Genomic DNA, 21,803 nt, shown 5'->3' with positions numbered 1-21,803 from the left:
ACCGTCATCAGGTCCCTTTGGACCGAGAATTAGCAATAAGATTGACATAAGCCAGGTCTTGTCCTCTTCATGGTCTGTCACCCGGACTCCCTTGCGTATGATTTCGTACTTGAATTGATCAGTTTTATCACAAATAACAGATCAACTGCGTCTTGCCGAGGTTATCATCCGGCCAATACCAGCCCTGGCCATCCGCCATAGCATACACACTCGTTTCCGTCAGCCCACCTTCAGAAGTGCAGGAAACTGGAACACATGCTACAAACCAGAGAGATATTGGCGTACACACTCTCATCTACAGCAGATATCAGTAGGCTATAAGACGCACGTAACCATGCTTCAACAGCACATCCAAGACAATGTGTACGCTGCGTCTATGCGAGATCCGGAAAGGTTCTGGATGCGACAAGGAAAGGATTTATTCTGGCACAAGGAACCTACACAGGCGTTCCAAAAGACCACCCGAACGCTCAAGAAGAGTAACATTAAGCACATTTCATGGGATTGGTACGCAGACGGGGAGATATCCACGACCTTCAACTGCGTGGACAGACATGTAGCGAACGGAAGAGGCGATAACGTCGCCATATATTGGGACAGTCCAGTCGCGAGCACCAAAGAACAATACACATACAAACAGTTGCTGGAAGAAGTCGAAACCCTGGCTGGTGTGCTCCGAGAAGAGGGAGTCAAGAGAGGTGATGTTGTTCTTATTTATATGCCAATGATCCCGGCAGCAATATTCGCCATGCTTGCGATTGCCCGGCTAGGTGCCATCCACTCTGTGGTCTTCGGTGGCTTCTCTCCTGCGGCACTAGCCCAACGTATCGAAGCGAGTCGCCCCGTGGCAATCATGACAGCTTCATGCGGCTTAGAAGGATCGAAGAAGCCCACTGGTTACAAGAGCATGATTGAAGAGGCGATTCAAAAAAGCAAAATCAAACCATCCAAGACCATTGTCTGGCAGAGAGACCAGTTGAGATGGGACCCTGTGATAAAAGAGAACGGGCAAAGGAACTGGCAGCGTCTCGTTAAGAGCGCCAGAAATAGAGGGCTGAAAGCTGATGCTGTTCCTGTCAAAAGTGGAGATGGTTTATACATCATCTACACAAGTGGCACTACCGGTCTGCCCAAAGGCGTTGTTCGCTCAGCAGGCGGACACGCAGTTGGTCTAAATTTTTCGATGAAATACCTCTTTGGAGTACATGGTCCAGGCGATGTTCAATTTACAGCGTCTGATATCGGCTGGGTCGTGGGCCATTCCTACATTGTCTATGCGCCCTTGCTTGTTGGCGCTTCCACCGTGCTTTTCGAAGGTAAGCCTGTGGGTACTCCCGACGCAAGCACATTCTGGCGAATCATTCAAGACTATAGGGTAACCACCATGTTCACGGCTCCGACAGCATTGCGTGCGATAAGACGCGAGGATGGAGGGAATGACTTCTTCGAGAAGCAATATGGTGAAAAGGGTGCACTGAAGTCTTTACGAGCATTGTTCCTAGCTGGTGAAAGGAGCGAGCCAAGCATCATAAAAATGTACCAGACGCTTTTGTCCAAGCATTGCGCACCCGGTGCCATAGTCGTCGACAACTGGTGGTCGTCGGAATCTGGATCGCCAATATCTGGCATCGCGCTCAGTGCCTCTGCTGGACTCGACTTAGCCTCTTCGGAAAGACCAAAGCCTCTTCCAATTAATCCCGGTTCCGCCGGCAAAGCGATGCCTGGGTTCGATGTACGTGTCGTCGATGACTCCGGCCAGGAAGTGAAGAAAGGAGAGATGGGGAACATCGTTATGGGCATACCTCTAGCGCCGACTGCATTCACAACGTTGTGGGAGGACGAGGAGCGCTTTTACAAAGGATACATGAAGAGATTCAATGGGAAGTGGATCGACACTGGTAGGTGATACCGGCGCGGCATTGTGGCCCAGGACTAACAGCATGGCAGGCGATGCGGGCATGATTGACGAAGAAGGCTACATTTCCATCATGTCTCGAGCAGATGATGTTATCAACGTAGCTGCTCATAGGTTTAGTACCGGCGCCATCGAACAAGCCATCACGACTCATCCTTCTATCGCTGAAGCAGCGGTGGTAGGCATCCCCGATGCCTTGAAGGGCCACCTGCCATTTGCGTTCGTTACACTTGCCACGCATCAACATCCAGAACCCGCCGTCCCTGACGACTCGTTGCTCTCTGAAGTGCAGAAGCTTGTCCGTGAGCAGATCGGTGCTATTGCATCTCTTGGCGGCATCATACAGGGCAAAGCTATGATCCCGAAGACAAGAAGCGGTAAGACATTGAGGCGTGTCCTGCGGGAGTTACTCGATAATGCAACGCACGGCGACTTTGATAAGGAGGTCAACGTACCGAGCACGATCGAAGATCGTGAGGCTGTGAACGTAGCAAGAGCAAAGATCAGAGAGTACTTTGAAGTGAAAGGGAAGGATCTGCATAAATCGACTGAGACCAGAGCGAAGTTGTGATTCAGGCAATTCATGCTTGTTGCAGTGTTTTGTCAGACCGATTCTTTCAAGCAAGTATGAACTAAACGCAAAGCATTCCAATTTTGAATGGGACTTGACTTCACGGAGCAACATGTCTTTCCCAGCTTTTCTGCTCTTCTACCGTACGACGTTAATGGGGCTTTCTGTTGACCTATGGCGTGGTCAGCGTCCAACGTGACACTGATGGTGCACAGAAACAAAGTCGCAGGTGAGGCTGGCTCGTATTGGCCCGGTTGGCTGCCGTGTCAAACTGCTCTGAACGGTGTCAGATCGCAACGGCCCGTTCCCGGCGTCAATGGTCAGGTGCACATGTGCACTATATAGAGCCTCCAAACGATGACGAATCGTTGTTGCATACATGTGAGTTGTGAGATTAAGCTTAAGCCTTGAGACTCTGTCGCACCCTTTTGGCTGTCTGCTGGTGTTATGGCCACCCCGCGTCCGCAAGGCTAAACGCTCACGTGCTTGTCGGTTGCTGCGGGCGCTGCATGCCGTGCCGGAGACAATGCTCTCGAGCATGGCTCGGCATAACCACGTGTGAAATGTGACTAGTGGCAGGGTTCCATCGAGCTGGGCCGCCTGGTGGTTCGACCGGTCCAGGAGCACCCCAGCATGGCAATCAATGTGGCGAGCAGACTGTCAATCTGTAGACGATGGCTGTTCAGGGTTCGGCCCAACAACGCGACCCCCAGAGGGTTTGTCACCAATGGGCACGGCATAGTCTTGCCTGAGGCGTCGTCATACGCGGCTAGTCGGAGATGCCTGGATTCGGCCAACAAACGCGTGCCGGACGGTGTATCCGTTGGATGCAACCTTGGAAGCGTGCAGTCGGCTCGGGTCAGCTCATCCAAGGGCCGACAGCGCTGTCGCGGGGAGGGAAAGACTTCCGCGATACACGATCCCTTGGCGGCTCCGAGGTTATGAAACTCTGGCTGGTGACAGTTTTGATGGAGAGTTTTGTGCGACCCTGCTTTAGTCCCTGTCGGGCCACCGTACCTGCAGTGACGTCTCACACTGAAGACGTGGCGGACTGATTCAACCACACATGCAGCTGCGAGCCGCTTCTGAGCGCTTCTTCGCAGATTCAGGCACGCGAGGGGCAGCAATAAAGCAGCAACGATAGGATTGGACGAGGCCCACAGCTACAACTACTGCGCGTAGCCGAATGCACGACGGCTTCTGCACCGCGAGCCAGCACTGGAGCGCTCTGTCGGGACAGCAGCGCCATCCGCGTCGTCCTCTTGTCGTGTTGTCTTGTCGTGTCGCGGCTCAGGTAGCGATGCAGCATTGTGGAGCACACGCAGCAATGCTGGGGGCCGACCGGTACATAGGTACCTCGAGCATCTGCATCCAGCATCTGCAAAGCACCTAGGTAGCATCCAGGATACACGGCACATGCTGGAGCCAGTAGTGCGCTGCAGTGTGCGCTGCAGTGCACGTGTTAGCACGCCAGTTCACACAGGTTGCCGCTTGCGTCCAGGATCGGTGGTTCGGTGCTGCGAGCGCAGCAGCGGCCAGAGCCAGCGGCCAGAGCCAGCGGCCAGAGCCAGCGGCCAGAGCCAGCAGAGCGCCCGCGCGCAGCACGCAGGCAGCACGCAGGCAGCACGCAGAGCAGCTGGCCCGCGGAAGTGAGGTGGCACAGGGCAGCGTCACGTCCTGGGCCCTGGAGCACGGCGTCGCTGCACGCCTGCGCGCACCGAGGGCCGCACGGCGGGCGGCCGAGGGCGCGGCACGGTGCTGGCCCCTGGGTGCCTTCCAGGTTGGGTGTTGTGCTCGCAGGCGCGCCTGGTGCAGCGAGTCGAGCGCCGGCGGGCGGCCAGCACACGGCAGCCAACAGCCAACAGCCAGCAGTAGCAGCAGCAGCAACCAGGCGTCGCTGCAGGGCCTGGAGAGGACTAGCTCGCGGTTGCAACTGAGGTTTTGCGGTTCGCCCAACCTCAACTGCACTGGCGCTGGCAGCTGCTATAACCCCCGGCTGCCCGTTTGTGCCCAGCATCGCCTTTCTTTTGACCTCACCCAGCCCGCCGCGCCACCGTGCCCGCTGCCCGCGCCCGCCAGCAGCCCCCCCACGCCGCCCGCGTCGATGCAACACAGCTCCGCCAGCGCCTGCACCGCCGTTGTTGCTGCTCTGTTGATAGACGATAGACGATAGCCGCCGATAGTCGATAGTCGATAGTCGGTAGCCAGCCCTCACGTGGGACTCGGAGCCAGCGAGAACCCTGACTTGCACCTTGACCGCCCGCCCGATCCTCGCCCTCGCATCCACAACACGGCCGCACCCAGCTCGCTGCCCTGCCTGTGCCTGCCTGTGCCTGCCTGCCCACTGCTGCCGTGCACTCCTGCCGGACTGCGCACGCCGCTCCCTCGCCTGCCGTCCACCGCGCGCCCTGCCCGCCATCGCAGCCACGCAGCCACGCCCCCGCTCGCTTCTGCAGCCATTTCTGCGCCGACATTTGCTGCACAGTCCACCTCCCGCCTGCGACGTCCGCAGCCCAGCCCTGTGCAACCCTGTGTTCCGCCGCCTCCGATCGATTCTGAACACGCTGCAGCCGTCCGCGACACGCGCACCCGTGCCCCCTGTGTCCTCCTGTGCCTGCGTGTGAGTTGGGAACCCGCGCCTCGTCTCGTCTCGACACACGACTGCAGCCCTCGCTGCCCATCCCCAACGGGCATCCACCGCTGCCTCATTGCTGGTCACCTGCAAGAGTGCTCTCACAAGACGACTTTTGCGACGCCGTGGCTGAGAGCCTCCACGCGCCGCTTACCCGAGTCTCCGGCGCCTTAACTGCCTCTTAACCCCCAGTCAGCCACTCACCAGTCCTCACATCAACTCCTCACCGCTCCAGTCAAGATGGCGGGGAAAATGACTCTGTACAAGCTGGTGGTGCTGGGCGACGGAGGCGTTGGCAAGACGGCCCTGACCATCCAGGTATGCCCCCCCTTTGCAGTCGCTTCAAGTGTCTCACGCCATGCTAACGGCTCTCCTAGCTCTGCCTCAATCACTTTGTGGAAACATATGACCCTACGATCGAGGATTCGTACCGCAAGCAGGTACAAATCGACGGCCAGTCTTGCATGCTCGAAGTTCTCGACACAGCCGGCCAGGAGGAATACATTGCACTGCGAGACCAGTGGATACGCGATGGCGAGGGATTTGTCCTTGTCTACAGCATCTCATCACGGTCTTCATTCGCGCGCATACAACGTTTCCACAGTCAGATCCAACGCGTCAAGGAGACGGCCATGGCTGGCTCACCTACCTACCCTGGCTCTCCTATCAGCGCATCGGCCCCTATTTTCGGACAGGCACCTGTTATGCTCGTTGGCAACAAATGCGATCGGGTCACGGAGCGCGAGGTATCTACACAAGAGGGCCAAGCTCTGGCAAAGGACTTGGGTTGCGACTTTGTTGAAGCATCGGCCAAGAATTGCGTAAACGTCGAGAAGGCCTTTTTCGATGTTGTGAGGCAGCTTCGCCGACAACGACACCAGGGTTCTGGCCGCCATTCGGACAGAAGCGAGAAGACGGGCAGAGCACGTGTGCCCGGCAACGATCGCAATCGAGGAAACGGTGGTGATCGCGGAGCTAACAGTGGCCGGACTACCAAGCGCAAGGATAAGCCCAAGTGTGTTATATTGTGAGCATTGGCCTCGAGAGCCACCGAGACTTGAGCATTTGGAATTACAGCACAACATAACGAGCCACGACACATATCTCGTAACCGCCACTATTACCCCCCATAGAACGCCATCTTCATATGGCGTCGGCATAGGAGCGGCGTTTAGCACTGCACGCATCATTTGTCTCCCACTGTTTGGATTTGCATGAGACCCACGGCGTTTTGGAGTGTCATGAACACCTTTTGAAATATCCGCGTTTTTGTGCGGATTGCGACTACATACGGCCATGATCTTGTACGACATTGCACTGCTGAATCAGTTATTTCTGTCACGGACACTGTACGGAGACCTCGCTAGCCATTCGAGGTATATCAAGATGGGTCGGCGCTGAGCCTTTGGGATCATTTGAGGAAAAGAAAAAGCACTGGTGTTCCCATAAGGATTGGTTTTGCTCTCACGGCACGAGATACCTCTAAATTCACTATTGACCTGGATTCCTTACCTCTTTCTCGAGTCTCAATCTGCGTCACAATGTTGCCAATCCCACGTGTGAGCCACGCCAGGTAGCTTTGACGCGTTAACCGAGCCCTCTCTAGGACGACTCCGATCGAATGGTTCTTGTGGATGCTCTTCCCCGCACAGCAGCAATTCCGAATCCAATGCGAATCAGGAGTAAATCGCTGGAATGTTAGCTATAGGAATTAGTGTGCTTATTAGGCTGTAGCTAATAGAGACAGACGAGAGCGACCTGTAATCACAACGTAGAATTAGGCCGGCTTTGCTTTCATATCCAGTGCGTACATTGGTATAGAAGTAGTCCGCCAATTGGGAGGCAGCGCAAATCCGCACGGCTAAGTAAAGGTGACACATCAATTTAAAGGCCAAACACCGCCTCAGGCCGTACTTGTGCAGCCCACGGCAGTTTTTGTAATGTTTGCTGAATCTAAGTAGACAGTTCTGATTGGATAGAATCGACTTGGACATCTAGGGAAGACGCGTCTTCCCTGATGTTTCGACGTCACCTCTCACTTTTACACCAGATGTCACATTTCGATCTGTATCAGCTTCTTGGCTCCGCACGATCCTCTATTATCAGCTCGTTGTACCTCTAGAGATACAGTTGGCAGGTTGTGCATCGTGTATGTAAGGGCTCATTGGAGCCAGGTTTCAGTAGGACAATTACCTTTATATGCTTGCTGCTTCAAAAAGTGGCTAAAACTATCTTAAGGATGCCAACTAGCATTCACTTCAAAACAATGATATAAGTTCTAGTGTGTTACTAATCGTTTACGTTGGTGTGTGTTATAACGGTCTTCCAAGGTAGAATTTTGCTACCTCTGCCACTTACTTTGCAATGAGGCTACATCGTGCTTTGATTTCGAGCCCTTTTATTGCTGCTTTTTGCCAATTATCAAGATATTTTATCAAGTGCCGCATGCCCTCACCCCAAGGTAACGCTCTGGCACTCTTTACCTACTCACTCTCACTCTGCTCTTTGCCTCGAGTCGCTCCACCAAGGGTGTTGCTGCCATCACAGACACCTAAGGCGGAATATCAGGTCGCTCGCTTAACTACCTCGCCGGCTCAATGTTCTTTGACGTCTCTAGTGGCCTTGATTACAGGGGAGTCCAAAGTTTTGTGCGCCTTTTGGATGATGCTCACGATGTGACTGCACAGTATGTCGAGCTGATATGCTGCGTTCAGGACAAGACCAGTCTGGGAAGTGGGGAGACTAACAACGTCTTTGGGAAATCCGTGGTGGGCGTTGCTGGAGGTCAGAGATCTGAATGACTGGAAAGTTCTCTAGGGTAGCGGTAGTGATTTTGTAAGCATCCAAGGCAACAAGAGTAGTTTATGCGTATAGCGTGTACTGATGTGTCCAAGAGTCAAATTAATCGATGTCGAAAACACTGACACATCTAGGCATACGAGATATTGAGGCTTTGTTAGACACCGTATTGGATAACAGATAATAGATGGGCGACGAGCTGTTTCCTACTCTGTACATGATTGTGGGTACCCTGAAGTGCTCCTTACTTAAATTTAATTGAGAATCTTGGAAGCCAAGAAACTTAAGATCATCTTAATTAAGAACCAAAACAAAGGACCGAGTTCAGCCACGTTTACAAATCATGTCTTCTAATATCTGCACCCAGACTATATCCGTGATGTTTACGAAACACGTCTTTTGAAGTTTGCACATAATATCTTATAGCATGGAATGTATATCGGACTCACGAACGCACACTGTACGTGCGTATCTACCTAGTAGCTACTACGTGACAAGACGCAGTTGGCAAACAGTTGAGTCTTCCACGGCTTGATCAATAACAGGAATGCCTTGATCTTTTAGCATCTACCGATTAGCTTCTACTACGTTACCTGAGTTGATAGCATTATTCTGTGAATGGATAACAGGGCTGACCAACGAAGGAATAATCCTCATCTACCGGCTAATCGCGACACTCTGTTCTACAGCTCACGCACTCTTCCGTGACCCGCAACTCGACCTCGCCGGACAGCACCGGAACCATTGAATCTCCAATCTCCGGCTGTTTCGCGCAGCACACATCGTACAATCCAACTGAGTTGCGCTTAGGGTACTGATATTGTCGGGCCGTCTACGTGAAGGCCGAAGTCCGAGGGCGAAATGCTGGGCTTTTAGGTACCGAGTAGCTGAGTGGCTGTGCAGTAGAGCGGACGGGTGGATGCATGTATGCGCATTATAGACTATATGAGATAAACATAGTGCCACGGGTTTTCTCTAGTGCCACTACTCTCTGAAACAGGGCGGCGTATAGTATCCTACTACTGTAATTACACTCTCGTGCCCCGCTTGGTTGTGCGTCGGCCTAGTCGATAATCCATGTGGATCATTGGTTCCAACAGAAGCTAGGTAGAGGAACGATAGATGTCCGGACCCATTCTACTCCCCTACTACAGATGACATTTGTACCACCCATAGATACCACCCCTTTCTACTCCTTGAAAGTTATCAAAGAAGACGCACTGTATCTCGTTCCGGTCGTATCGACTTATGCCTATATACCTAGGTACTTGCGATCAAAGCTCTATCCTCGAGTGTCATCGCCTTTCTCCTGCCTTGTTTCATCCTTGCTCAGATGCCCTTGTCACGATCACTGCCATCTTTTTTGCTTTCTGCGCCGCGCCTGCCAAGAACAAAACTGAGATCGTTACGACAGTACTCGCATAATGGTGACGAGCGCCCGTTTTGGAAGTAGGTAAGAAACTAGGACCTAAGTAAGCTATCAGGACACATGGACGCACCTACCGCCTACCATCATGTGCAGCGTTCATCGAGTGAGTGTCACTATCGCGTTGTACTTCAACAAACGACGCCTAGCATAGAGAGACAAAATCGTGTAAAAACAACTGCAATGCAGTGTTATTAACACCGCGTTGTCATGTGTTTTACATGGAAAATTGTAGCTTTAGGTAAAAACCACAGAGCAGGGTTTAAAGCACCAAAGAAAGTTCCACTCTGTGTAAAGATCACTAGATGTGTACCTTAGTGCGGGTTGTTGAGCGTGGCTGTCAACATAATCATGAACTCGCAGCGGACTATAACGTAGGGGCTCGGGCACTAGTACGACCAGCTGATCTAATGTACGTGGCTGTGGTAAGCCTAGCTATTTTTTTCAGTAATACAGAGGCGTCTCGTTTTCTCTATCAGCTAACGCTGGTAGAGGGGTATGAAGATGGCCTTACATGGGAGTTGACAACCTTGGATTGTAACGCACGTTATACTCTGACGCCCTTAGGTTATATAATTTTTGACGTATTTTGTAGATTAGTCTTTTTTACAACATGCTCGTTAAGATTCTTTCCTTGTCTATCTACTAGATAGTTTGTACGAGCAGCAGCTAAGTAACCCTATGATTGTTAGCGATTGGTGCAGACCTCTACATTACAACCTATAAGTAAACATCTATTCCACAATTATAGGTCTGCATATTCTTACAAGCACTAATATCTCCTTTATAACATAGCTAGGATATAGATTTATTAGCTATACTATTTCATTAGTAGTAGACTGCGCTCTCTCTAAATATTCAGCAAGTAAGTAAAGTCTCTAGCAGCGGCTTGCACAGTTTAGATTACTTCACTTCGAAAACTTCGAAAACTTCAAAGAATAGAAGGTATTTAATTTCGATCCATGTCTAGCAACCAACCGATTAGTAATTTCTCTGCAACTACTCTGCAGTTTCCTGATCGCTCTACTTGTGCTTGCGTAAAAAGTAATCATGCCAGCGTTTGTCCATTTTGCGCAAGCGATTACTGATCCTTTGTTCGGCGCAGTGACACCGCGTCCTGGATCGATACTAATGCCAATCTTTTGGCGTCTTCCAAGATATCCACATCTGCCAGGCGCGCTTAACATCCCGTGCAGATTCCAGCTGTTTATTTTGTTATATATACATAAGAGATTACTGAACCATCGTTAACACGGATGAGTCGAACTTGGCATAAAAACCATTGACTGAGATGTGAATATATATTCTCACCCCTGCATTGCGTCGACTTGAAATTACCCATTGCTTGTCTGTTCAATATGTGGCAACTACTATTCCTACCCATATGTAAGTAGATGTGTTTGGCTACACGCCTTACAACCAAGCTGATTATAATAATTTACAGTTGTTCGGCAAGTTCTTGCTGTAGCCACTTCTTCACTGCACGGTGAACAGAAGTACGCCAACAATGCAGGTATTGCCATTCACTACCGAAAGTACGCCCATTCCGATCCAGCCGCACCGTATCTGCTTTTTCAACACGGCTTTCCAGACCAAGAGACGACCTGGAACGACTACCAGATCCCAACCTTTTCGCGCCATTACAACATTCTCACTCCCACTCTCCGCGGGTTTCCCCCAAGCAATATCCCATTGGATGTTGGTAACTACACTGCAACAGCCTACGCAAACGACATGCTCGCCATCCTCAACCAAGAAAACGTTACAAATGTAGCCCTCATTGGCCACGACTTTGGTGGTGGTTTAGTACAAAGCTTCACACAGGCCTTCTCCGATAGAGTCAGCGCGATGATCATCTTGAACGCGCCGATTTTCCCTACCTTTGTGCCGCTTCTCTCCTACGACGCCGAGGCACAAGAGTACGCACGCTACACAATACCGTACTATAGCTACGTTCCTGGTCAGCCCAAAAATATCTCTTCCATTGTCCAGCCCATTCGCGACCTATCGTACCGGCGCAAGATCGCAAAGTATCTCGATCGCTCGCCCATCTTCGGCATGCTCAACTTCTACAAAAACAACTACCCCGGGCCCACATACGGCCAGAATCTCACCGCTGCCCTGAATATCACAAAGGAGAACTGGACCCAGCGCGTTCCTACCATGGTGGTCTGGGGTGAGGAAGATGAATACTTTAGTCCCAAAACTATTGATGGGTTACAGGGCTGGTTCGAATTTGGGGTCCGGCTTGTTACTGTTCCAAAGGCAGGCCATTGGCCATTCAGAGACCAGTGGAAGAGGGTGAATAAGGAGATCGACAGCTTTCTAAAGACTGCTGGCACGGCTGAGAAAGATCTCATTTAGGGTGAATGCCACGAAGACTGAGCTTTTCTGGATGTATGGAGGCAAGTGCCTGGTTAATCCGAAAGTGCTGAATTAAGGGCACGTGGTGTGGACGAGATTGATAGGGAGTTTGTGGGTGAATGCTACGGTCTGCGTTGTTGCTATACTTCGAGAGTCAAGTCTGAAAACATGTTGGAATGATGTCTCAGGATGCTTCTTAGAAAATCAGTAGTTACAGGCTGGGATAGTTCAATCCACTCTGCAAGATCAAAATGTATATATGTTGTACGTCCAAATCTGCGTCAAATATCCATTCGTTTTGATGAAAAATCCATTTTTTCCCTTGAGCTGTGTCTCAAAAACATCTGGGCTTGCTTTCCGTACGCACTGCTGATGATAGCGAATAGTTAAGCCATCCGTCCCTCCATCGCGGTCGATAATGTGGATCATAGCATGACCACCGGCGCCTGTAATGATGTACGAATAGGTGTTGTTGATCAAGGTTCTCACTTCATCAATACCGGTGATTGTTCCGTACCAGTGTCTTAAGATGACCCCTTCTGCAGCTTAAGTAAAGATTTTCTCCACCTGTAATTGCTTCATGATAAGGTAAGTGCGGTCGATGAAATCAACTGTTGAGCTGCGCTTTTCCGTTGTAAGAATGGAATGGCTATGGGGCTTAACAGGGGCAATTGAGATGATTTGGAGAAACGGGCTTCTTCGTAGGTAGGTGTTACCCAGGCAGGCAGCTGAGTCTCTAGACTTTACATCGGTGACAGGGCTGATTAGTGATCAATCTGGACCTGCGTGTCCGAATTTGCCGGTCATCGGGCACACGGAATGTTCTTGTGCGAAGTCAGCTGCGATTGTTTATTCAGGACGGTGAGGGAGTGCGACTTTGCGGAGCGCACTGGTGGATCAAATGAGGGCAGGGGAATTATGTGATGTGTGGTCCAACACAGATCATTCGCTGTTTGCATGAAGGGAATTTGGAGGTGCGAAGAGAGGGGTCTAAGATGGATCATCTGGTCTGAGGTCTTGGACTGGGGTAAAGGGAAGGTTCCGATTCGAGCTTGATGGCTAAGGAAATGTGATGAGTCTTGCTTAGTCTTGTCGTCGTCAACGTTATGAGAACATCGGATAGATACAATAGCCTCAACGCACGGAGAGTCTTGTTACGGGCGTAAAAAATGCGCACTGGCCAAATCATAGTGTACAATCGTGTGGTTCGGCGTGGTGTAAGCCCGTAGTGGATCAAGCAGCAACAGCCGATGTGTGTCAGAAGCAGAAATGTACAGTGCAGATCACGAAAGGAACCCTGATGATTACAAAATTCTTCTCTAAAACGAGTTATCCGGAGGAACTTTCATACGTCAACGATCAGCGATCGTGCTGAGGATGCTAGGATGCGTGGTCTCCGTGTGGAGACCAGCATCATCGCACGATACGAGGCAGGTTGTAAAGGATCATTCATAAGGAGCTATAAACAGCCTTGTCCTACGACTCATATAACGATTAGAATATCTACGGTTGAGATTAGCACTCGAGATGACTTTTGTGCTGTCTGCTAGTATCGCTTGTGGTGGCATTAGTGTTTATTTTGTACGATTCTTGGGCAATTCTACAGCTACAGCTAAAGTTTCGCAGATTTGTATAATTCTATATCGTCTGTTCTTGCACCCTTTATCCGCGCATCCTGGACCATTCCTTGGCAAGTGTACGTCGTGGTATGCGGCATACCATTCGTACAAGGGCACTATCCACACCGACATCTTAAGGTGTCATGAGTTATACGGTAAGATCTCGCCTTATTACTACTGTGTGTTCTAACACATAGAAGGAGATGTTGTACGCTACAGACCGAACGGCTTGCTATTTAATAATGCTGAAGGTCTGCAAGGTCAGCAAGCAATCAATATAGTTACAGTCGCTCGCTGCTTACTAGACTAGATATCTACGCCAGTCCCTCAAAAGTGGTCAAGTCAGAAGGGTATTTGTCCATGCGACGAGATGACGCAGTCAGTATATTGAACGCCTTTAACAGGGAGGAGCATGCACCTAGGCGAAAGCTGCTCAGTCGGGCGTTCTCCACAGCTGCGCTGGGAGACTATGTACCGATGATCTACAAGACCGCGAAAATCTTCACGGACTCCATACTTAGTGTCACGGATGGCGTCGAGACGAACGGCGAATGGGGCGACGTGCGAGACATCGGTACTTTAAGTATGTGTGCATGTTGGAGAAGTATTTCCCACAAGATATCTGACTGGATCAGGTTCATACTTCACTTTTGACGTTATGTCGCACGTTGTTTTCTACAGTCCGCAGAACCTCATCACAAAGACACATGGTCGCTCCATTGTGCACGGAATTGACAGTTCCACGATTATAGCCGGACTTGCACTTGAGCAGCCCTTGTTAGCGCGTTCTCGACTATTGACGAGGATTCTGCTTCCTGGTCATTCTAACAATGCGCGAGCTTTCTACGAGTCTACACGACAGTTTGCAGCTGAGAGGATTGCCCTTGAGGAGCAGCAACATGTCGATGATATCTTCGGAAGCTTACTACGCACCGGTAGCAAACGCCTTTCTCTTTTTGATCTTACTGCTGATGCATTGACAATGATCATAGCAGGTACGGAAGTCTTGATGATCCTTGCGGATCATATTATGCAGTCTATACTGATGGTTCTAGGCACTGATACGTCCTCTGTCGCAATATCCGCATTCTTCTACTACACCTCACACTATCTTAATTCGTATTCGCGCGTAGTCACTGAGGTTCGATCCAAGTTCACCAGCGCTGATGACATACAACCTGGTGCTGCGCTAACTTCTTGCGTGTACCTACGCGCCTGTATTGACGAAGCCATGCGTCTTGCACCGCCCGTCGCTGCACCCCTATGGCGCTCGACAATTTCGGCAGACACGATTGATGGCGTTCCACTGCCTGCCGGCACTGACGTAGCAACAAGCATCTACTCCATTCAGCGCTCGCCTGCTCTTTTCTCCGACCCTGAAACGTTTGTGCCAGAGCGCTGGCTTCCAGAGTACGCCAGTAGCATTCCGCTCGAGCTATCGAAGAAAGCATTCCACCCCTTCTCGTTGGGAAGCCGAGGCTGTATTGGCAAGAATCTCGCATACATGGAGCTAACGACTGTGCTCGCGCAGATTGCGTATCGCGCAGATTGGAGACTTGCACTTGATCCAGATGGCAAGGTAGATTACAAGCTAGCGGCGCATTTTACAAGTGTAAAGAGCGGGCCAATGTTACGCTTTAAGGTGCGTAGCAAGCAAATTTAGATAGCTAGGAATAGTAAAGAATATTGTAAACAGCGTATAATAGAAGAGTGTTAAGTAGCTATAGCACTTCTTAATATATACTCTCTACTTACATAAGTTCTAATAATAAAGTAGAAAATTATATAAAAAATAGTATACTTTTAATAACTAAATTATATTAATAACAGTCTATTATAATTTATTAATAAAGTATTAAAAATAGAGGTATATTATAAAAAATCTAATAAAATTAGCTAAAGCTCTTTCTCTATAGTATAGAAATTATTATATACTTATAATAGTAGAGTATATTCTAAAGATACTAATAATATAGTAGAGTGTTAGTTACCTAATAGAAGGCCTAGCGCTCTATTAGAATAAGATATAAGGAGTAGGCTATTATAATTGCCCTTTTATAACTAACTAGATTATAAGAATTAACTACTAAAATCTCGAATCTTATAAACAAGATACTACCTAACTTAAACAACCTCTAACTTAGTCCTAACTTACCCCTATTACTATTTCTTATCTATCTATAGCTAACTAAGACTTGTAGGTATAAAAGGTAGGCTTGTAGCAGTCTTAGGATAGATAGTTTTTAAGTATTCTTTATATAAGACCTATAGGAATAAGATTCTCTCTAGTTATTAACTTTCCTAGTGCTCCTATATACCTTTATAGTAGAATTAGAACTATATTAGAGGATCTTATTACCTATATTATTATATTATACTTAAAAACTTGTCCTAGCTAGTAACAGCCTATTATAAACCTTAGAAGGGGCACAGCAGAAGATAAGAGATAGAAGGATTAATAACACTTAGGACAGCCTAGAGGTCTTTAAGAAGGTTAGCATTTATAACTAATAATAACATAACCCCTTCTATTCTAAAACCTTAGTAGAATACTACTATAGAATATATTATATATTATTCTAAGAATCCTATAATATTCTAAGGTGTCCTAATATTAGCATATTATAGAATATTAGAATAACTATAGAATATCTTTAAGTATATAATAAGTAGGAATATAACCCTTATAGTTTATGTTTAACCTAAGTATTAATCTATAATATTAGATCTTAACCTAACCTTTAAGCTAGATAGTCTACTCTATACTACTTATTATTACCCTTACTCTTTAGATAGATAGATTATATCTATACTCCTTAGTGCAAACTCCTTCTTTAGATTCTCTAATAGTATTTATCCCTAAGAACTAATTAAATAGTGCTTATAAGCTTTGCTTAAAGTATAACCTTAATATTTTAAATAACGTACCCCACAGGCGAGCGGATCAACGGGCGAGCGAATCACTTTTGCCAAGCCCCCACCAAAACTTGACCTATTATAGCCCAAAACACTACACTTTGGTCCTGCACAGTACAGTACAGGCTAGAATATCATTTAGAGACCTCTTCTATATTAATCTTGCACGTTTGCGCGTTGTGTCCTGTCTGATTGCACCTTCTATAGCGCTGTTAGGTTAGCTTGCCCTCTTAAGTGCGCACCTGCTTCTTTGCCCTCTTCCTATCACTACGCGCCCTAAACTCCTTTAGAGCTGCTAGCTGCTGCCTATCTTTAACTATTAGGGTCCCTTCCTTCTAAACTCGCTTTCTTTTATGTGATTTTTGTTGCATAGCAGCCTTATTAGCTGCTTAAAGCTCCTTAATTTCCTGTTAAGCTAAAACCAGCTTATAGGATAAGATTGCTCCCCCCTTTGCGTAGTGCTTAAGCGCGCTTAGAACAGAATTTAGTAAGCTGCCCTGCTGCCTCTTATACTTCTCTTAAATTAGAGTTAATTGCAACCTAAATTCTAGGGTGTTGCTAGGGGTTTGCAACTGCCAGGGTATGTTGTTAGTAGGGAGTAGTGGTGATAGAGTCCGAAGCTTTACATTAAGGGCTGATATGACCCGTTCTAGGTTAAAGGGGACTAATCTAGCACCTTGAAACCCTCCTTAGATATTGCTAGAGGTAAACACCGCATTATAGGCTGCTTTAAAGCATGGCAGGAACTTAGTCTTTATAATGTGGCTAATTTAGTTGCGCATAAGCAATTTGGCTTAGCGCCTGTATGCTGTCTTTAAAGGGGCAAAATAGCCTATATTAAGTGGCTGCAGAAGGTGCGATAAGTGCAGAGGCATATATAGAGTAATAATCTTATTATCCTTGCAGTATTTCTAGAATTAGAGCGATTTGTGGCTCTTGTAGCTGTTAATAACTAGCAGTTAGTGGGTACTAGCAGTACGCTCCTTTATATGCGCGTCAAAGTGCTTTAACTACTTAAAACCAAGCTTATTAGTAGTCTAGCCGTTACTAGAGACTGTAATAACCTAATCCTAGGGCAGGTCTTCCTCCTTATACCAGCTGGAGAGGTGGTGGCGCGCCTTGAAGATAACAAAGGGTGGAATGGCCCATCCTTTGGCATTGATACCCTGTATGACTGTTGTCCACTCCTGGTTGCCTGGCTAGACTGCCTTTGGCCTTCCTCGTCTCTCTAAAGCTGTACCAACTGCTCCCTAGGAGATCTGGCCTATTATAAAGCCTGTCTTGTTAAAGTTATATGTGTTGTCATCTAGGATACTATACTTAGCTTTTGTGTTTTACACTAGGGAAAACTAGCCCTGCATAACCCTAGAATCCTTGCAGAGGGCTTGCTTATAGTTATACCTGCGATTAAACTTTACTTTAAGCTCTGGTTAACGCTTTACAAACATACTAGGCTAGTTTGTGCTAATAGGGCCTAGATTGCGCTCTGCGCGCAGAGAATTAGCTATTGCAGCTACATCTGCCAGCTAAGGGCTAAATCCTTGCTTGTCTAGCTTAAGTATGTAATTAACAATTACCTGCTTCTCTAGATTATCTAGCCCTTGTGAGTTAGGCATAGTATTGCCTTGTAAAGGTTGTCTAGTAAGTTAATAGCTTAGTATAGCTTAAGGAATGTTATAGATAGCTGCAGCGCGTTGCTGTGAGAGTTTTGCGTCTTGTTTAAGAGCTTGAAGCGCAAGCTGTATTTAAGCTTCCTTTAACGCGTTAAGATTAGGTTGTTGTTGAGGCATTAGTATATAGAGGATACTTTGGTGGGGGCTTGGCAAAAGTGATTCGCTCGCCTGTTGATCCGCTCGCCCGTGGGGTACGTTACCCTTAAGATATCTACTACTTTAGGAAACTAAACTACCCTAAGTAGCTCTAATAAGCCTCTACTAGTATATAAATCTACTCTTATAGGTAATACTATTACTATAGCAAAGCCTAATCTCTATAAGGGAGACTATAACAAGCTTAATAAATAGCTTCTTTAATAGAACTTATTCTTTACCTTTTAGAGATAGAATATGCCTAAAGTGCAATATATAACACTTATAGCTAGTTATATACATAACTAGGCCTTAAAGTAGATTAAGCTATTCCTTTAACAATATACTACTAGAGAAGCACCTAATAAAGTTAATAAGTAGATATATAATATAGATAAATTTAAAGATTATATTAAGACTATCTTTAGAGTTATTAATAAACCCTCTATTATAAGGTGCAAGATTTAACATATCTAGCAGTATAGGTCTACTATAGACTATACTACTAATTTCTAATAACTTATAGCTAATACTAACTAGGATAATACTATTATAATCGCTCTTTTATAACTAACTAGATGCTAACACCTAGCAAATACTAACATGCTTAGCATAATATTATATAGGCTATCCTATATAGCGCAGTTTTATTATAAGTTATATAATAAGCTTACCCCTTAGCAGTTAAGCTAAAGTAGGTCTTATATAGAGCTTACGCAGCTTATATTAAGCCTAGTAAGCTACTATACTCTCTATAGTATATAGCAAGTAGGAACATAACCCTTATAGTTTATATTTAACCTAAGTATTAATCTATAATATTAGATCTTAACCTAACCTTCAAGCTAGACAGTCTACTCTATACTACTTATTATTACCCCTTGCCCTTAAAATAGACAGATTATATCTATACTCCTTAGTGCAAGACCCCTTTTAGTTTCCCTAATAGTATTTATCCCTAAGAACTAATTAAATAGTGCTTATAAGCTTTGCTTAAAGTATAACCTTAATATTTTAAACACCCTTAAGATGTCTATTACCTTAGGAAACTAAGCTACCCCTAGCTTAACGTCTAATAATATAGATATAACTAATAATAGTGCTGCCTGCATAGGTAACATTATAGTTAATAAACCTAATCTCTACTATAGCAAACACAATAAGCTTAATAATTAGCTTATACAATAGGACTTGTTCTTCTTATTCTAAGGTAAATATATTAAAGAGATTAAAAGGGTTATACTTGTTAGCAGTTATATGCATAGCACAGCATTTAAATAAATTAAACCCTTTATATAATAGTATAATATAGGCAAGGCCCTAGATAAAGTAGATGCCTAGATAAAGAACTTTAATACTTTTAAGGAATAAATTAAACCTATGTTTAGCATATTTAATAAAGTCTCTAGCATAAGACGTAAGATCTAGCATATTATATAAACCAAGTTAGCTGCTAACTATGCTATAGAGTTCTAATAACTTACTGCACACACTAACTAGGACAACACTATACTTTTAACTATATTTAAGCAAGAACTTAAGCTAAAGATTAAGAAGGAGCTAATACGCACTAGCACTAGCACTAACACCTTTAATATATTAGTTAACACTATAATTAATATTAATATTAAACTATATAAGCTATAGTTAGAATTGTAAGATAACCTCTAAGCGCAGGCTACTAATTCCGCACTATATACCTTTAGGAACTAATAGAAAAATAACCTCTAACAAGGATAGCATAGTAGATGTTACTAGTTTAATATGTTATAACAAGTCTATACTAGAACTAATATAGGATACTATAGCACCAAAGCTATAGACCTCTCTAATATTAATAAAGGGCCTAAATAGTAGAATATTAAGAATAAGGGTAGTTCTAGAACTAATAAGCTACTAATAACTTATTATAGCTATAGTAAAGCAGGCTACTTTACTAGAGACTATTATAGCAAGAATAAGGTTATGCAATAGCTTAATATATTATCTAGCAAAGTTAGGTTTGCTAATACTAGTAATTAGGAGATAATTACTAATAATATAGGACATCTTATAGAAGACCTAGAGATAGAATCTAGGACAGATAATAAGTATATTAAACCTAATAAGAACTAATAAAACGTCTAAAGTAGCACACCTATACTATACTAATAGTTAGAAGAAGTCTGCACTACTAAATAACGCAGATCTACTAAATATTAAGAACATTGTAACTAGATACTCTAGGTCTTAGACTAACAACTAGAAGCTAAGCACTAGGCTAATATAGCATAATATATTAGCAATAAACGCATAGCACGCAATAACAAAGAAAGTATAGGACGCTATGCACTAAACAATAATATACTTAATATTATAGATAATAAACCTATAGTAGCTTGCATTTAGTTATAGAAGTTACTATAGAGATATAATAACAGCAAGACACTAGTTATAGTTATCTTAGACCTATAAGTCTGCAAGAACTATAAGAATGCGTTAGTATCTATCTATAAACTCCTAAAGAAACCTAAAGAATAGTATAATAAATAGTTTATAGACTATTAATAAAATAACTACGTAACTATCAAGATACTATAACGCACTAGCTAAGATATCCTATTATAGGATAAACCTAATGTTAGGCAAATGCCTGCACAATAAAGGACAACACCTTAGTACCTAATAAATATAAGGAACCTCCTCTACTATACCCTTTTATAGATAGCCTATAGTATAGACTTATGCACAGTATACTATAACAATAAAATAAATAGTAGATAGTTCCCTAGTATAAAACAACACTGCTATAATAAATAGTATAAATATAAGGATAATATATGCAAAGTTTACTTATAGGATAAGTAATAATAATACTACTTCTTAGGAGAAAGAGATACTTAGTATGCATGTATTAAATAGTTATTAATTAATAATTACTACTTAAACCTATATTAGCAATAATACCTATATAATAACTGCAAAGGCTATAAGAAGGCTAAAAGGCAGCAAGAATTCCTTAAACATAAAGAAGTGTTAGACAGCAAGGACAGGTCTTTTTTAGACTAGCGCAAACAATATGCGCTAGGGATTAATCTATTAATAATATTAGTACTAATTGCCTAGTTATACTCTCTATTAAGTTAGGAGAAGTATAAATAAGGGTACTACTAGACTATAGATTATAGTCTAACTATATCTCTTTGCAAGCAATATAGCTAGCTAGACTACGCCCTACTTAGAAGATAGAACCTTACTTACTATAAGTAGCTAATAGAGAACCTATACCTAAGGAATTAGAAATAACCTATAAGGTATTGTCTATTCTAATAACTATCTAAGAATACTATATAGAAATAACCCTAGATGCTTTTAGGATAGCTACTTATAACATTATATTAGGAATTCCCTAGTTATAAAAGTATAACCTATAGATAGATTAGGCACTTAAGAAGCTTTTGCTAAAGTATTATAAATGCAGCATAATATAGTTAGAACCTGCGCAGACTATAACGCAACTAGCAGATAAGAAGATAATTAGTAATATTGCTTTAACTAAGATGTGCTAAGATAGAGTAGTTAACTATATAGAGAGTAACCAGCCCTAGCCTTATAAAGTAGTAGTTAAGGAGAAACATATAACTCCTAGCATCCTAGATATAAATTAACAATACGCACAGATATTTAAAGAAGAGCTTATAGTAAAAGCCCTACCTAAGTATAAACCCTAGAATTATAAGATTAAGCTCTAGAAAGGAAAGCAACTAACTTTTA

At 45.1% G+C, this 21,803-nt stretch overlaps 4 protein-coding genes across 4 annotated transcripts; all 4 read left to right on the top strand.

Moving 5' to 3' along the window:
* Window positions 1-226: 226 nt before the first annotated feature.
* C7974DRAFT_11885 (uncharacterized protein) lies at window positions 227-2,578 on the top strand. Its single transcript, XM_046135121.1, has 2 exons — window positions 227-1,898; window positions 1,948-2,578. The coding sequence occupies exons 1-2, from the start codon at window positions 335-337 to the stop codon at window positions 2,484-2,486; spliced, it is 2,103 nt and encodes a 700-aa protein (XP_046002725.1). The 5' UTR covers window positions 227-334; the 3' UTR covers window positions 2,487-2,578.
* A 2,685-nt stretch (window positions 2,579-5,263) lies between these two features.
* C7974DRAFT_11868 (ras family-domain-containing protein) lies at window positions 5,264-6,472 on the top strand. Its single transcript, XM_046135118.1, has 2 exons — window positions 5,264-5,436; window positions 5,496-6,472. Exons 1-2 carry the CDS (start codon window positions 5,359-5,361, stop codon window positions 6,147-6,149), a joined length of 732 nt encoding a protein of 243 aa, XP_046002724.1. The 5' UTR covers window positions 5,264-5,358; the 3' UTR covers window positions 6,150-6,472.
* Window positions 6,473-10,701: 4,229 nt separating this feature from the next.
* C7974DRAFT_407686 (putative hydrolase) lies at window positions 10,702-11,707 on the top strand (the record flags this gene model as incomplete). The annotated part of the gene is made up of 2 exons (XM_046143258.1): window positions 10,702-10,729; window positions 10,788-11,707. 2 exons carry the CDS (start codon window positions 10,702-10,704, stop codon window positions 11,705-11,707), a joined length of 948 nt encoding a protein of 315 aa, XP_046002723.1.
* A 1,527-nt stretch (window positions 11,708-13,234) lies between these two features.
* C7974DRAFT_371145 (cytochrome P450) lies at window positions 13,235-15,043 on the top strand (the record flags this gene model as incomplete). The annotated part of the gene is made up of 5 exons (XM_046140000.1): window positions 13,235-13,505; window positions 13,637-13,909; window positions 13,962-14,321; window positions 14,382-14,968; window positions 15,023-15,043. The coding sequence occupies 5 exons, from the start codon at window positions 13,235-13,237 to the stop codon at window positions 15,041-15,043; spliced, it is 1,512 nt and encodes a 503-aa protein (XP_046002722.1).
* Between the last annotated feature and the right edge of the window lie 6,760 nt (window positions 15,044-21,803).

The sequence above is a fragment of the Boeremia exigua genome (genome assembly GCF_020726555.1).
Source record: "Boeremia exigua strain MPI-SDFR-AT-0100 chromosome Unknown C7974scaffold_1, whole genome shotgun sequence".
In the NCBI taxonomy this organism is placed as follows: Eukaryota; Fungi; Ascomycota; class Dothideomycetes; order Pleosporales; family Didymellaceae; genus Boeremia; species Boeremia exigua.
The sequence above is the reverse complement of the archived record's forward strand: the minus strand, read 5'-3'. Positions and strand labels throughout refer to the sequence as shown.

What these genes read in the sequence shown, in the direction of transcription:
- C7974DRAFT_11885 (XM_046135121.1), top strand. Translation starts at nt 335, where the DNA reads ATGCTTCAACAGCACATCCAAGACAATGTGTACGCTGCGTCTATGCGA. An exon ending in TGGGAAGTGGATCGACACTG is followed by an intron (nt 1,899 to 1,947) that starts GTAGGTGATACC and finishes ACAGCATGGCAG; the next exon opens with GCGATGCGGGCATGATTGAC.
- C7974DRAFT_11868 (XM_046135118.1), top strand. Translation starts at nt 5,359, where the DNA reads ATGGCGGGGAAAATGACTCTGTACAAGCTGGTGGTGCTGGGCGACGGA. An exon ending in AGACGGCCCTGACCATCCAG is followed by an intron (nt 5,437 to 5,495) that starts GTATGCCCCCCC and finishes CGGCTCTCCTAG; the next exon opens with CTCTGCCTCAATCACTTTGT.